At 38.3% G+C, this 14,770-nt stretch overlaps 1 protein-coding gene across 3 annotated transcripts; it reads left to right on the top strand.

Annotated features, from left to right (window-relative positions):
- The first annotated feature begins 571 nt into the window (after positions 1 to 571).
- mpv17 (mitochondrial inner membrane protein MPV17) lies at positions 572 to 14,644 on the top strand. Of its 3 annotated transcripts, none has more exons than XR_005694005.1 (8): positions 572 to 741; positions 1,467 to 1,547; positions 3,885 to 4,000; positions 6,493 to 6,585; positions 8,490 to 8,585; positions 12,407 to 12,439; positions 12,524 to 12,633; positions 12,961 to 14,644. XR_005694005.1 is itself a non-coding variant. In XM_040017269.1 (8 exons), the coding sequence occupies exons 2-8, from the start codon at positions 1,475 to 1,477 to the stop codon at positions 13,028 to 13,030; spliced, it is 534 nt and encodes a 177-aa protein (XP_039873203.1). In that variant the 5' UTR covers positions 582 to 741; positions 1,467 to 1,474; the 3' UTR covers positions 13,031 to 14,644. The 3 variants fall into 3 exon arrangements, 2 of the variants coding, with proteins under 2 accessions (XP_039873203.1, XP_039873204.1); XM_040017269.1 differs by having other exon boundaries at positions 582 to 741; positions 12,524 to 12,576; XM_040017270.1 differs by lacking the exon at positions 572 to 741 and adding an exon at positions 783 to 829 and having other exon boundaries at positions 12,524 to 12,576.
- Positions 14,645 to 14,770: the final 126 nt, after the last annotated feature.

Genomic DNA, 14,770 nt, shown 5'->3' with positions numbered 1-14,770 from the left:
GTGTGCCTATGTTATTGTGTACAGCGGAACTGACGCAGACTACAGTTCCTATGCTGTCTTCACAGGTCGTAGTAAATCACGGTTTCTTCTGCCCTTATCGTTTGCAACAAAGCTAAATAAATTGTTGATTACTAATCAATTTACGCAGATGTAATGAATACTGTGTTAGTCAAAGTTAAGTAAACTCTAAAGTAATCTGTAAAAATCACTTAAACTGAAATGACAATAATATAGAGTTAATATAAACTAATAAAAACATCATGTACTTAAAATACTAAAATAATTCAGGAAATATCTTTGAGACTGGGAAGCCTACATGTCTGTGTTACCTGGATCCCCTTTTTATTGTATTGGAATTTTTTAGAAGACCTTTAATTGTGTACCAGGTTTTTTTTAAATTGTTGCACTGGAAGAATTACCAATATAATAAATACAAAACTTGAGACTAATAAGACCCAACTTGATTGACAACTTCTTTAAACTATAAAAATATAACTGATGTGAGCTAAGCCTAAAGAAGTAAGTGTATTTAAAATAGAAACAACAGTATACCACATAAATTTGTATTCATATTTTTCTGTGCTGTACAGTTGGAGTACTGCAAAGTCGGAGCTGATTCCGTGCCGTGAAAGCATCTCCGCCTGTTTCCTCAGGGAAGCCGGGCATGTGTACAGTTTTATTTACATTATCCGCAGCTTGCTAGTTTATGGACCTTTAAGTTAACTACGGTGAGCTGTAAAGGTGAGTTAAACAGCAGCTGCAATAATGTTAAACGGAAAGTTACAGAAACGATGAAAGACTCAGCAGTTCGTTATTCTTGATTTAAACTGTGAGTTGCTACAGTGTGTTAGGAGTGCAGTTTAGTTTGGTTTCGTAAGCTAAACGAGTGATTAAAAGTTAGTGCTGTGATTTAGAGACTCTAATGACGCACTGTGCAAGTCGTAGGTTCCGTGCAACGTTAGCTTCGCCAGCCAGCACGAGACCGAGCCTCAAGCCAAACGTCATAAAAAAAATAGATTTTACAGTTAATCTAAGCTGTCGTAAAACTAGGCATCTATTAACAACTTCGGTAGCTTGAGAGAAAATGTTAGACCCAGTGTTAGAATTCGGCATTGACAAAATTTACCGAAACACGAATACTTTAATACATGTTAACTTTGAGTCAGCAGTTGACCATAAGTGTGATGTAACTGAATGGAGAGGATTAGCTAGCCGTTTGACTGAATTTGAAAGAGTGAGCTAACCTCTTCGATATAGGTCTTGGATACATTTAAGTGTTTTAAAACCCTGAAATAATCTTAAAAAAAAAAGCCCGAAGTTTACACTAATTGGCAATCACTAATGGACAGTTTAACGGAACTTGTTAGTGGTATCACTTGATTTGAATCACGTTACAACCGGCGGGCGGGGTGATTGAGCAGAAAAGTCTGCATTTGCAACAAGCTTTTATTTTTCTTTCTTCCTAGGACGAGGAATGGCAGGCCTTTGGAGAGGCTACCAGGTCTTGATGACTAAATACCCCTGGACAGTCCAGATAGTAACAGCGGGTAGGACAACCTTGTCACTGCACATAAAAATAAGTTACACGCTGAATGCGCAAACGTAAATGTAGAAAAGCTGCAGACAGATGTCACATGAGAAGGTGCAGTTGGGTACACCATACACTGACCTTTGTTGATTAAAATAAAATGAAGGGTCCCGTTTCAGCTTCTGGTTGACTTTACAAACCTTTGCTCCAGTTTAGTGTACAAATAGACACAGGCTAAAGGTCATTGTACTGTGATCAGGAATAAAAGCAAATGAAAAAAGAATCAATAATATGTGTATGATATGTACATCTATTCAAGAAGGTTGTAGAGTCGTACATACTCATGAGAACATCAAGTTTGCATATATTTTTACAGGATAAGTGATCAGAACATCCAGACGAAACCATAAATATATTGATTTAACACACACACAAAAACATTTGAATTGAACTCTGTTTGCCCAAAATGTCTAAAACATTATACAGAGAGCTAAAGCATGCTGATGAGTTTAATAAGATGCAGGTATTAGACCAAAAATATTTCTGTAACCGTTGTGTAGCACTTTTGGATTTCATAGCGTTGAAAATGGCTTTTAGAGCTCTGGTGGATTCACACATTGGAGCAAGTTTCAGATGTAAATGATCTAACCTAAGCAGTTAGTGTTGCATTAACCCTTTACTTTTTTTTTAGAAGGCTGTAGTTTTAAAGTACTGTTTGCAGTACTATTTAGTCGCCACTAGATAGAGGCAGAGGTTTGACCTTGCAGCTAGAGCAGCTAAAAGGAGCCTCTCTGAGGAATTTAAAAAAAGAAAAATCAGTTTCCCTATTGACAGTCTTCATGCATTTTCAAAGTTTTTAATTTCAGTTTGTATTCAGTTTCCTACAAAAAAAGAAAGGGGAAAAAAACCCAACCCAAATTTATTGAAAGATTTGAGGTTAGTGTTGACACATCATGAATTTCTGAGCAGTTGGTCTGTTTTTAAATTGTTTTTGTTATAACTACATGTTATGACACATGAATTTAGTTTATCTTATTATTATTCCATTATGTCCAGCTCACGTCTAATCAGCTGACAATTGTATTTATACTGATACTATGATTATTATTCCTAATCAATGGAGCTGAACAGCCAGCATCGACCTAACATGTAGTTACATCTGCAGGTTGCACGTCAGGTTACAGCACAGGGGTTCAGAGGGGTTTACTGTGATTACATAACTGTGGTGTAGATTTCCTGCTGAAGCATAAATCAGTAGTTGGTCAACGACCGTCGGGGCTGCCTCCAAGGGGCACAACTTTCACTAGGACTTAAATGTTTAGGATTCTCCACCATTTTTCTTTAGAACTGAAGAAGCTTCATGGATGAGAGGTGACACGTCTGTACCAAACCCAAGAAGTTTTAGCTGCCCACTATAATAAAGTGAAAAGCTAATAAGTGGAGTAATTTACCACAGAGCTTACTGAGGTCCTGACTCAAGCTGGAGATATTAAGGCCTTTAAATGAGTTGCTGGACCAATTTATTATTTTTTTTAAAGGATTTTTGTTAGAAACAAACAGAAGACTTGAAGAGGACCTCTGTGAAATCTCTGCAGTGTTAAGCAGGATTGTTTGTCTAAAATTGGTTTATAAATAAAAAATTAGCAGTGACTCAGGAAATTCATGGATGGCGCCAAGTTCAAAGTAAAAACACAATGATGATGAGTTAATGGTGGCTTGTTGGTGACAACCCTTTAATGCCTGTTAATAAACAGTGTGAAACAAATGAAGACAAGAGCTCGGTGATGAAATCTCATTTGTTCGTATAAATAAGATAAATTACAGAGAAGAAAAACAACTGAGTCTGTTTGAGGGACACATTGCGTGACCATCGCCAAGTTGAACTCGGGTGGGAGTTTGTACTTTTGGACTGTTTTGTTGCATTTAAAGATACTTTTTGTAAACGCCCCCTGCAAAATGTCACTTAAACTTTCACCACTGGGTGGCAGCATTTTATCACAAGTTGTGTTAAAATTTGATCTCAAGAAACTTTTCCTTTTTTCCAGGTCGAGTTTGACTTCAGCTGATCTCTCTTTAAGACAATGCAGATTTTTTTAGTAGTTCACATTTGGTTGGGAGCTTTTGTTAATTTTGGAAGGCTTATAAAGTATTTTAACACATTATTTTCAATATTAACAGTAAAGTTGATTCTTTGAATACATTTTTTGGCATATCTGCGGTTATTATGCAGTAATTACAAGAGTGCTGCCTAATCAGATTCTCACTGCAGGAAGAGTTACATGTCTGCACGGATCATATCTGTAGAAGATTGTGCTCAGGGGACTGAGATGCAGTATCAACTCTGTTTGACCTCCAGGGTCTTTAGTGGGTGTCGGTGATGTCATCTCCCAGCAGCTGATCGAGAGGAGAGGATTGGCTAACCACAACGTGCAGAGGACGGCTAAGATGATGAGTATTGGTTTCTTCTTTGTGGTAAGTATCCTTCTGACTCTCAGTTCATTTACTTTTTAAAATTTTCTAAATACTTTTGATTTTATTTTGTTAAAAAGGTGTTACATGCTTGATTTTTTTTTTTTTTTTTAGATCTAGAGAAACTGTGTGAATCATGATGAAATAGAATAATATTTTAGTTCGTATGAAAGCAAGTCTAGCCTCTCAGCAGCCATTTTTGTGATGCCTGTCGGTGCATACCCGGGTCATTATGTTAAGCATTTAAAACAGCAATTAGCGCTCACCAAGACATAAAAACTGCATCATAGAATCAAATGTGTTTAAAATTTGTTATCATGGGAGGCATTATCTCCTTTTCTTTTATAAATGATGGTTCAGTGTGTCCTCTGCTAAAGGGGGTGATAAGGGAAACAAAGGATTTGGAAAATTCATACATTTGTTATTGTGGTCGCTATGCTGACACTTCCAAGTCATTTCATAGAGAAACGTTCCCAAACTCAACCACTGAATCATGCTTCTTTATTATAGACAACCACAGTTACTCACAGCAGTCATTCCCAAATGCTGTGTCCCGAAATTGTGTGTTACGCTACATAGTGCTAACTATTTATATATGATATAATGCAGTAGGGGATTTACAATATGGAAGGTTTTCTGTAAGATTTCTTTTGCCACCTCAGAGGACACCAAACGAGCACCTTTGTAAAACAAAGTCAACATTTTAAAACAAAGTTTTAAACATACAGAGGCAGGCCTTCTACTGTGCAGATAACACACTGTACAACACTGTGCTGTGCAAATTTAGAGTTTAACTTAAACTGCGTGATGTGTTTCCGTTGATTCGATCTATGTCAGTGTGGCTCCCTGGAAGAAGAAATGTTGCCACAGGTTTTTACTGTCTGGTTAATTGTTTAAATTGAGGAAGTTAATATAAAGCAAAATTATTGTGTTCATGGAAAAAAACAAAGATTCCTGCTTGTTTGTGCACCTGTAAGCAATGACTTTAAGTGTGTGTGTGTTCATGATGTACTTGTCTGATCTGTGTTACTTGTTGTATACCACTCATTCATGTCTTTGTATGTTTAATTCATCAGTATTTCACTAACTGTGACAGCTGCACAATTCGCCCTCCAAGTAGCTCATTTCTTTCTGACGTCGCTGTGACGAAGGCAAAGTTTATTTATGTTTCCGTAATTATCTGAAGCTCCTCCATCGTACAAAAATATACACGCAAGATGTATAGATATTTAGTCTTGTCTGGAGGGTGGCTATTCAGCACACACAGGACTTGAGACGACATGTTTATTGGCACCTATATTCATGCATCATGTATCGTTCTCCTTCACATAAATAATGCATCCATTTGTTGGTTGAATTTGGTTTATCTTCAGCCAGCCTGCTCGTGCTTCCGTTTAAGGAGGGAAGCTGTTGACAGAAAGCTGCTGAGTTCTTTTGGAAAATGTTTTTAAAATTGGACATTAATTTAAAATGTAAAACTTTTAATGTAAAAATTTGATAAAACACTATTTTTGTACCTTTATGGCCTAAGTTTTGTATTTTTTGGTAGTGGAGAAGAATTTCCTGTTCTGTTGTTACTTGTGCATCTTCTGCAAGATGCAAACACAGAGTTACAGGACTCGGCACATAAAAAAAACCCCCAAACAAACAAAAAATACTTGATTTTTATCCAATCTCATCTTCAACATCATCTTTTTTTGCACCTCTGGACATCTGTTTTTTGTTTGGTGTTCAGCTGGAGTCTTATACTTTCCTTGGTTCCCCACTATGTCAGTCCATCTTTGTAACTTTTATTTTGGGAACAGGAAGGAGTTGCAGTGGGCCAAAACTAGCAAGTATGATGGGTTTGTTAATAAATACTTTCCTTGATCCGGCCAACGAGGATCACAGCCCACAGTGGTGTACAACTGTTCACAATAATGACTGTTCATCTGAGCTCACAAGTGATGGTCCTCGTTATAAAAGCTGGAGAATTTGATTTCAAGAAGTACTCTGTAGTTTTATGGACACAACAATGTGACTTTGAGGAGGAGTGATCTGAAAACAGCAGCTGAGCTGTCAGCAGTCTGAGGAGAGAACCCAAATCTAAGCCAGGTCATGTTTTTTAATTTTATCAGCAGCAATTTAGAACTTTGTGATTGCACCTTGTAGAAATATTGTTAAATTTTGACTGATTTTGAACAAACTCCATGTCAGTGTCAGTTTCTCTCTTGTGGACCTGTGTTGATTTGTGAAGGACACACATTTACAGAAAATTGCAATTAGACATAAAGGTTTGTATAGTTCACATAGCAAGTTGTTAACTTTGGTTCATTTTGTGAGTTCATTGTGAATAAATGGCTGAATATTTAATGCACAAACCAAAAAGCAAAGATTTGATGTTTTTATTTTTCATGAAATCCATCATCGGTCTTCTGCTTCCATTGCAGTTAAAGATATTAGAAGAGAATTAAGTGGGGGATTTCAAGAGTAATTTTATTTCTGTTGCAATAAAGGGCCCTGTCATCGGCAGCTGGTACAAGGTTTTGGACCGACTGGTTGTTGGAGGAACCAAAAGCGCTGCCATGAAGAAAATGCTGGTCGACCAGGTGAGACGAGCATCTTAAGGACCCTTAATGGTCGTCTTCTTCTTCTTCCTCTTCTTCTTCTCAGCAAAGCAAACCGAACACCAGCTCAGCAATAAAAACAGCTCTCTGTGTGTAAGTGTGTATTCGCCACTCGCACTGAGCTTGTTAGTTGTGGCAAACAGAGTGGATGAATCCTGACTGCTGAGATCGTTTTGACTGACAGATGAGTCTTTGTTGTCCTGATGGGAGGAAACTCTTGTTAGCAGACTGTTTTCCCCTTTTGTGAAGCTTCTGAGCGGAGAGGCTGAGTTATGCAACAGAGCTCCAGTTTTTGCCCCTCAGCTGTAGGTTGGTGGGGTATCGTTGTCATCTACAGGGTGAGCGGGCGGTGCGGACACCCACGTTTGTGAATGCGATAACTCAAGAAGGAAGTCACAGAGGATTTTCAAATTAATACCTTAGGTGTATCTACTAGGGTGCTGAGTGGTAGCACTGGTATTTTGTAGTTGCTCATTTAGTTGTTTACATGAGACAGCCAAAAAAAGATTTAATAGCCTAATTGATAGAAAAACCTAAGAAACTATCTAAAGCAGAACATACTTGAAATGTTGTTTACTTTGTATAATGTTTCAAACACATGTGATGTCAGATTAGTTAAGAGTTGCAGGTGCAGTTTGACTACACCTGACTTCGGTTGCTTAGTTATATTCCAGTTTATTCTGACAAAGCTTGATATACAGTTAGTTTGCATTGATTGATTTATAAGTGCTGCAGAACAGCTGTCATCTGTTTAGTTTAAGCCTCTGTTTATTTACTGCTTCATTCATAGAAAGAGAGGAAACAGGGTTCAGCCCCAGCGAGTGGCCGATGGTGGTAGAACAACTTTGAACCAGGAATTCCTGTCGTAATTTAATAAAATAATAATATTGCTGAATATAACGGACTATCATTTTTGGCATTGAGTAGCAAAAGCTGCAACGTTTAAATGTTCAGTCGACTAGTTGCACATAACTATAATCTGTACCTCATGCTTCCTGAATGAATCATTAACTTTAGATTAAGGTACACAAATATATCAATAAAATTATATAGCATAAACTTGGAATGCAACTTTTCTGTAAATGTCTAAAAACGAGTCATTTTTGGTAGCTTCATGCTGCCCCCTGCTGTGTTTCAGTGAAACTGCAGCAGAGCACAATGTTAAAAAAAAAAGAAGCAGTATCTGTTTGTTACTGAATAAAATATTTACTGGAGCAAAGGGTTCACTTGCACGCTTGAATAGTGATCCAGTCGCACTGTCTGCACTGCTCGCTTCACCTCAGTGTGCATAACAAACAGCAGCACTTGAAAGATTTAAGGTGATGCAGCTGTAGCGTCGAGTGACTGTTCATGTAAGATTCATACTAGGAACAGTTTAACCTCAGTCTTTCAGATTTCTTAGATTATCACTGGTATGTATTTTATTACTTAATTAGTTATAGACTCAGTTTGTTACTTTGTTTCTGGACTCCATCAGCTTCTATGGAGTAGCAGCTAAGCATCCCAAGATCCTCGGAAAAACAAATACAATCGAACGAAATGAATGAAACATCAAGAAAGTAAGACAAAAAGAAGAATGACAGCAAAGGAAAGATTTCATCCTCCATGATGTTTCTTTAAAGACTTCCTTTTCCGGATATGCTGCAGGAAAATATTTTGTCACAAGTAGATTAATTAGATATTTATCACCCAATTTCTCATAACCAAAAGTCATGTTCTGTTTTTAGGTTGCACGTTTACGGCTCAGTTTAGGTTGATGTCACACTGCCAGAGGGGAGCTTTTTAAATAAAACTGACCTGAAATCTGCTGATTTAGGCCACAGCAGTTACACTTATGATTAACTTATGATTCTTCTTCTTGTTTTTTTTGGTTTGTTTCCTTACAGCTGTGTTTTGCGCCGTGCTTTCTGGGAGCCTTCCTCTGCATCTCTGGTGCGCTGAATGGACTGACAGTCGAGGAGAACGTCACCAAGCTCAGGAGGGTGAGTGAGTTTTATTTCAGTACCCTGTCGTGATTCATTCCCAACATCATTACCCAGCGGAAAAACAATCCAGTGTAAAATGGGAAATAACATGCAAAACACTAGAAATAACTCTGTGTCATGTGTCTCTCACCCTTTGACCCTTGTGAAGTGTAAGTCTGAAAAAAGGCGTTAATGAGCCTCAAAAAGAAGCTTGCTAGCAGATAGGGCAATAAACTGGGGTGTTGGTACAGTTGCTTGACATTTTTCTGACCATTTTTAATGGTCACCTTTAACCCTGTGTTGAATGAGTCCATCAGTATTGTAGCGATGTGGAAAATCTTCCAGGTGACGTTGATCAATTTGAAAAACTCCACTTGAGGTAAAAGGTTAGAGTTTGACCTGATGTGTCTTCAGCTCATTTTTTATTTAGAAATGTTACATCGTCACGTAAAAACAGGTTTATCCAAAGCCTGAAAGGTATCAGTTTGAATTGCACAGATAAATTACTTTGTGTTACCCTAAAATTGCATTTAAATACATAGAAAAAAGAATCTATGATTCAGATTTCAGATGCAAAGTCTTCGTCGAACCCTCCTTTCTTTGTTCTTCGTGTGTAGAGTTTTACAGTCGTCATTGTGTGGCATGAATTTGACCTTTTTAAGCACTAAAACTAAACTTGAGACGAACAAACTGGTCAGAGAGCAGTAAGCTTCCTGCACGCACACAGCTCAGGTAAACGACAGTACACAGAGAGGAAGTTTGGTTTTCATCTGACCTCCAACACTCACCTCTCATTATTATTGGAAACTATTTCCTGTGATGGAGGAAGAGGCGAGAGAGAGAGGGAGGGAGGGAGTGTGGAAATAACCAGTGTGACTCATACCTTCATATATACGTGTGCGAGTGTGTGTTTGTATGCCAGGTCAGAGCTAACTGTCATCTTGTGCCAGCTGCTCAAACGCCCGTCGCCGCCTTGCTTTCCCAACATGCTGCTGATCACCATCAATTATTTACAAAAGGAGAGGCGCAGACCTGAAAGGCCAACCCGGTAAATGTCACAAAGGACAGAAAATAAATGACAAATGCGCTCGTTACAACGGGGTCTGGCACTGAGGAAATGTGAGATGAAAATGAATGGAGCCTCTGACCAAACAGCCGCTGTGATTGATAAATCTGGACAGAGTTCCAGTCGCAGCTTTGCCTCTTTTGTTTACCTGTTCTGCTTTTTACCTGCAACTGTTTGGTCAGAGTCTTGGTCATTACTCAAAAATAAAGCACAGTACGCTGGAGAAAAAGTGAGAAAAACAGGTGAGAAGTGTGAGGCTCTGTTTTTCAAACATCACAACTTTATCACTGCACAGTTTTTCGAGGCACTTGGCAGGTTGGGGTTTTGAAGCATGTTGTTCCGTTTGCCGTCATTCTCTTCCAAGATCAACTCCACGATGTCAGGGTCAGACCACATGCTGTGCTGTGTAACTGATCAGAGTCTGAACATTCATAATATTCTGCACAGTGTAAAGACAGGAAGAGCAGAAAAGTGTGACCTGTGTTAGATGTTGCATATACAGTACAGTGTACAAAGTGCTAACACAAATATAGCTTCCAGGTGCTGCCCTGGGAAGACCTGGATCCCAAAACTTGAAAGTTTAGACAATCTTATTAGATCATTTTTAATGAATAATTTAGCTGAATTTGGGGTTTAGTATTTCACTAAAGTTTTACAACAAAACTTCATATTTATTGCATCCTAAAAAGCTCCTAGAAGAGGTAAGAAAGGTCCCGTCTTGTGTGGGTAAAGACATTGACGTAATTTCACCCCAGGTGGCAAACTAGCTTGTTTGACCGTAATTAAAACACTGTTTTCACCCTGGAAAAAAGGCAGAAAAATATTATAGCTGGAACATTGGCTTGTTGGTTTTATATGCCAGGAGATGTCAGGGTGACCTTTAAGTAGACAGGTTGGTTTTTTTCTCGGTGTGTGTGTTTTGTAATATCGTGTGTTTGAGAGAGAAAGTTGTTTATTAAGAACACACACCTGATTTCTACCTTCAGGTTGCATCGCCAGCATAACAACATGATTAAACTACACGATGCACTCACGCCAAAACATTTCTTTAAGTATAATTCATAATCTTTTTGCTGAGCTCTACCACGTCAAATAAGGGAACAAATAAAAGAAGCCTTTTCTTTTTTCTTTAAATGGTATGTGCAAGTTTAGGTATATTGTCAGCATCATTTTTGTCACATTAACGTCAGAGCAATGATTCAAAGGGCTTTAAGACAATACACACAGACTTCAGACACAAATCGTCTGTAATATCCAGTTAGGTCTGTAAAAGTATTGTCAGGGTTTTAGAGTATATTGAACCTGATGAATGAAGGCTTTAAAAGCAGACATTTGATTAAATATAGAGGAGTTACAGCCAATTGTGTCAGTGTCCAAAAATATGTGGGCCTACCTGTAAATATGCTGCAGTGGCTACATGAACGCTTGCACGCAGCTTTTAAGAATCCAACTTTAACTTGTATAAATTTCAGATTAACTTCAATGAATGGCGGTGGTGGAGGAGGGCAGCATGTTTTATTTCATAGATCAGACAGCGTGCTGACAGCACAGCCTGTAATCGACTTGCAGACACAGGTGGATAAATGTTGTGTCAAATAAATAAGTGAAGCTCTTTGTTTCACTGCAGAAGGAAACTATGGTATATAACCTTTACTCTGAAGTTTCAATATAGCAATATATTAACACGTCATATTTATTTACTTATTGTAACAATGTAAATACATTTTTCTTGTTTTAACAAAATGAGTGAAATAAAGTGTATTTATGTGTGGCTGATGAAGGTGTTCATGCATACAGTTTACCTTCCGTTTGGACAGAAACTACTCACCAGCTGTAGTTTGAACACATCAGCATTCCTCACTTCCTCCCCCACCGGCAGCTTCAACTGTTCTGATGGAAAACGCTGCAGGGCTGAACTTCGTACCTAAGCAGGAGGTCACGAGTTTGTCCGTCATGTTTGAGTGGAGAAACACTTTACTTCTGTCTTTTAAATACAACTAAAAGTTTCCTCTTAAGATTTTTGTCTTTTTTTTTTTAGTAGGCTGAGGGAGAGGAGTGCAGCTTTCATGAATTAATGTACTCTCAGTGTCTGCAGTGGAAGGTGGACAGGAAGTCTTCTGACACTCGTTCATCCACGATCTAACTGATGATCTCAGGGGCCAGAAGCTTGGATCTGTGGCAGTGAATGTGAAATAAAATATTCATCCATGAACAGGAGCTTGATGAAGGAACAAAGAAACAAACAGATCTTTGTTCAATTATGTAAAACAATCTGTGCTGCTAACTGTGGACCAAATCACATCTTTAATGGGATTGTTTTGATGTTGAGTCAGTTTACTTTTTATTAAAAGAAAGTATGTTTAGAATCTGTAACAGAGTTTCTCTTACAGGCTCACAGGACAGTGTCACATTTCTTCTGGACGTCCTCTGATTTCCACATGAAGACCTAGCTAATAAAGAAATAGTTCTTCTTTCTTGGATAGTAAATTATGTTTTAGAGTTGCTTAATTTAACACAATAACTTCACATTTGAAACCTCATGTTGAACTTTTGTCAGGACCATGTTTGTTTATTTGGGGTTTCAGAGGAGTGGAGAGGAGCGTGATGCTCTGATTATAACAGAAGACAATACGAGAACCTGAAAAAGAAAGCAGCAAAATAACCATTTCTTTTCTATTGTTTTCGTAATAAATTGAGTTTAGCATGAATGTTTTTCATTAAAGTAATTTCAGTTGGTACCGACATGATAATATTTCTCTTTCTGTGTTCACAGGACTACACAGATGCCCTGATCTCTAATTACTATGTAAGTGTTCAGTGTAATCTCTCTTTTTTTTATCTCTTCAGAATATGTTTCACTGATCAGTTGAATGTTTCCTGGTTGTTTCAGCTTTGGCCTCCAGTCCAGATTGCCAACTTCTACTTCATCCCTCTGCACCACAGGTGAGAGTTTGATGGCTTCATTAGCATGCAGGCAGTGAGCTCTGATCATATTTGAAGGTTAGTGAGAGCAGAAGAAGCTTGTGTACAGAGTCAAATCTTAAGGGTTTTATTTTTACATTTCGACTGCTTTAACACAGTCATTTCTGCACTTTTAGGATACATACTCTGTCTGATCTTAGTGGATTATTTTAAACCTGAAAACATGTTTTGAAGTTGTAGTTTTACTAGTTCTGCATCTAAATCAGACATCATTTGTTTCACTTGTGAAAATGTCACATGAAACCAACTTTAAGTGTCTCAGAAAGCCTTTATTTCCGTCTTTATGAAACTCTCAGACTTAAACTGCATCCAAACCAGACACATCAGATTTCGTCCTCCTTGCAGGCTGGCTGTCGTCCAGGTCGTTGCTGTTGCTTGGAACTCCTACCTGACCTGGAAGGCCAATAAGATGTGAAGGACGCTCACAAGTCCAGCCTGTGTCGTTCTCGCTGATGATTATTTTGCACTCATTCGTAGTGTGTGTGACATGGGCGTAACTTACTTTAGGCTACTTAGTCTGCTGGTATTTCCAATGTGTAAAGCTGTGACTGAGTCACGCGTAAAGGTCGGGAGAAACGGCTCGTCTACTCCGAGTGACAAATTCACACATGAAAGTCAAACTTGCATTTGCAGAAATGTCTGTGAAAGTTTCTTATTTATGGAAATGGGATTTGGCGGTGGTGCTGCAGTGTATCCGCACATACACACTCATACATTAACACCTATTGCTCACAAAGGAAACTTTTCTAATCTCTTTAGTGTATTGACATCATTGTTTTTGTACTATGTGTTGGTGTTTTTCCAATAATGGACTTCTAGTCAGATATTTTAAGTGCATTCCAGAGTTTCTAATAATGTGATTTTAGTTTACATAGTTGTGTTTTTTTTGCTTTGTCTAAACCTGCCTCATCTTTTACTTTATTTTCCCCTAATTTGACAGATGAAGAGGTCAAACCTCCTGCAGCATTTACAAAGCTGCATTACTGGGTTAAATTCATTTGGCTTGGGGCCTTTTTCTTTCTTTTAAAAAAAATCAGAGTAGTGACGTTTTTCTACATTCGAGAAGTGTTGCAGCAGATTTGACATCTTCAGACTGTCTCCTTTCCTCTGTGAAGTTTGCAAGCAGGTGAGGTTGTGTCAGCTGTCTCTACTTTTCTTCTACATTTGACAGATCTCAGGAAAAAGCTGATATAAATGGACAAGATGCCACAGTTTGTCTTCACTCAGATTACACCAACTCTTATCTGCTTTGAGTTTATTTTGTTGGTCGAGGTTCCTGTGGTTAAAGTACCTAATCTAACATCATGGCTATGTAAAGAGAGAGCCTTGTTCCTTATCTTATTTAACATAATGTTAAAGGAATAGTTTGCAGAGAGTTGAATGATACAAGCTCAATACGTCTCTGGTGTCTGCAACCACCAAGCTTATCCTATTTTAAAGGCTGGAAACAGAAAACGGTCAACTGGACAGTTGTTGTCAGACATTTATACTCAGATTTACATACTTGCTTTAAAATCGTGGTTGTTAGCAAGGCAGCTGTTTACTCCTGTTTCCAGTCTTTTATTGGGTTGGTTATCACTGTGGTCCAGTGGTTCACACTGCTGCTGCCTCACCCCAAGAAAGAATTTAAAATAAAGTGAACAGAATAAACCATTGTATAAACGGGAGTTTGTTTCCTCTAGTCTAAAGCATTCTGAGTGTTCAGTAAGGACAGAATGCAAGTGCAAATACATTAATGCAACACTAACATAACGTGTCATAAAAGCACGAGTGAAATCAGTCTTCTCTGCGAGGACAGTCATATTTACTCAGACGTCAAACTGTTCCTTTAACAGTCAGCGTCACATTTTTTCTGTTAAACTGTAGCTGCTGAAGAGTCACCACTAATCCACAACATAACCCAGGATCATGTCAGTGCTGCGTTCTCCTTTTTCAGGATATGAAGAATCGCTTTATCCATAATGGGCACATTTTTGATAATTAAAGGTCACGTCTGGTGTAAGAGCTAATAAAGTTTTACACGAGTTGAGTTTATGAGTCTGTGGTGTGTTTGACCTCGCTAACTTTGCTTTGGATGGGGTGGGGTTTGTTTGTTTGGAGGGAGATGTGGAGGCTGCTGAGCTGGGCTGCCAACCAAATTAACTGCACAAATTTT

The sequence above is a fragment of the Simochromis diagramma genome, unplaced genomic scaffold (genome assembly GCF_900408965.1).
Source record: "Simochromis diagramma unplaced genomic scaffold, fSimDia1.1 OVJJ01000802.1, whole genome shotgun sequence".
Lineage (NCBI taxonomy): Eukaryota > Metazoa > Chordata > Actinopteri > Cichliformes > Cichlidae > Simochromis > Simochromis diagramma.
Note: the sequence above shows the minus strand (reverse complement) of the source record. Positions and strands in the feature narration are given on the sequence as shown.

Coding starts and splice junctions, on each gene's coding strand:
- mpv17 (XM_040017269.1), top strand. CDS start 1,475: ATGGCAGGCCTTTGGAGAGGCTACCAGGTCTTGATGACTAAATACCCC. Junction 1,548..3,884: donor AGTCCAGATAGTAACAGCGG/GTAGGACAACCT, acceptor TTTGACCTCCAG/GGTCTTTAGTGGGTGTCGGT. Junction 6,586..8,489: donor AGAAAATGCTGGTCGACCAG/GTGAGACGAGCA, acceptor GTTTCCTTACAG/CTGTGTTTTGCGCCGTGCTT.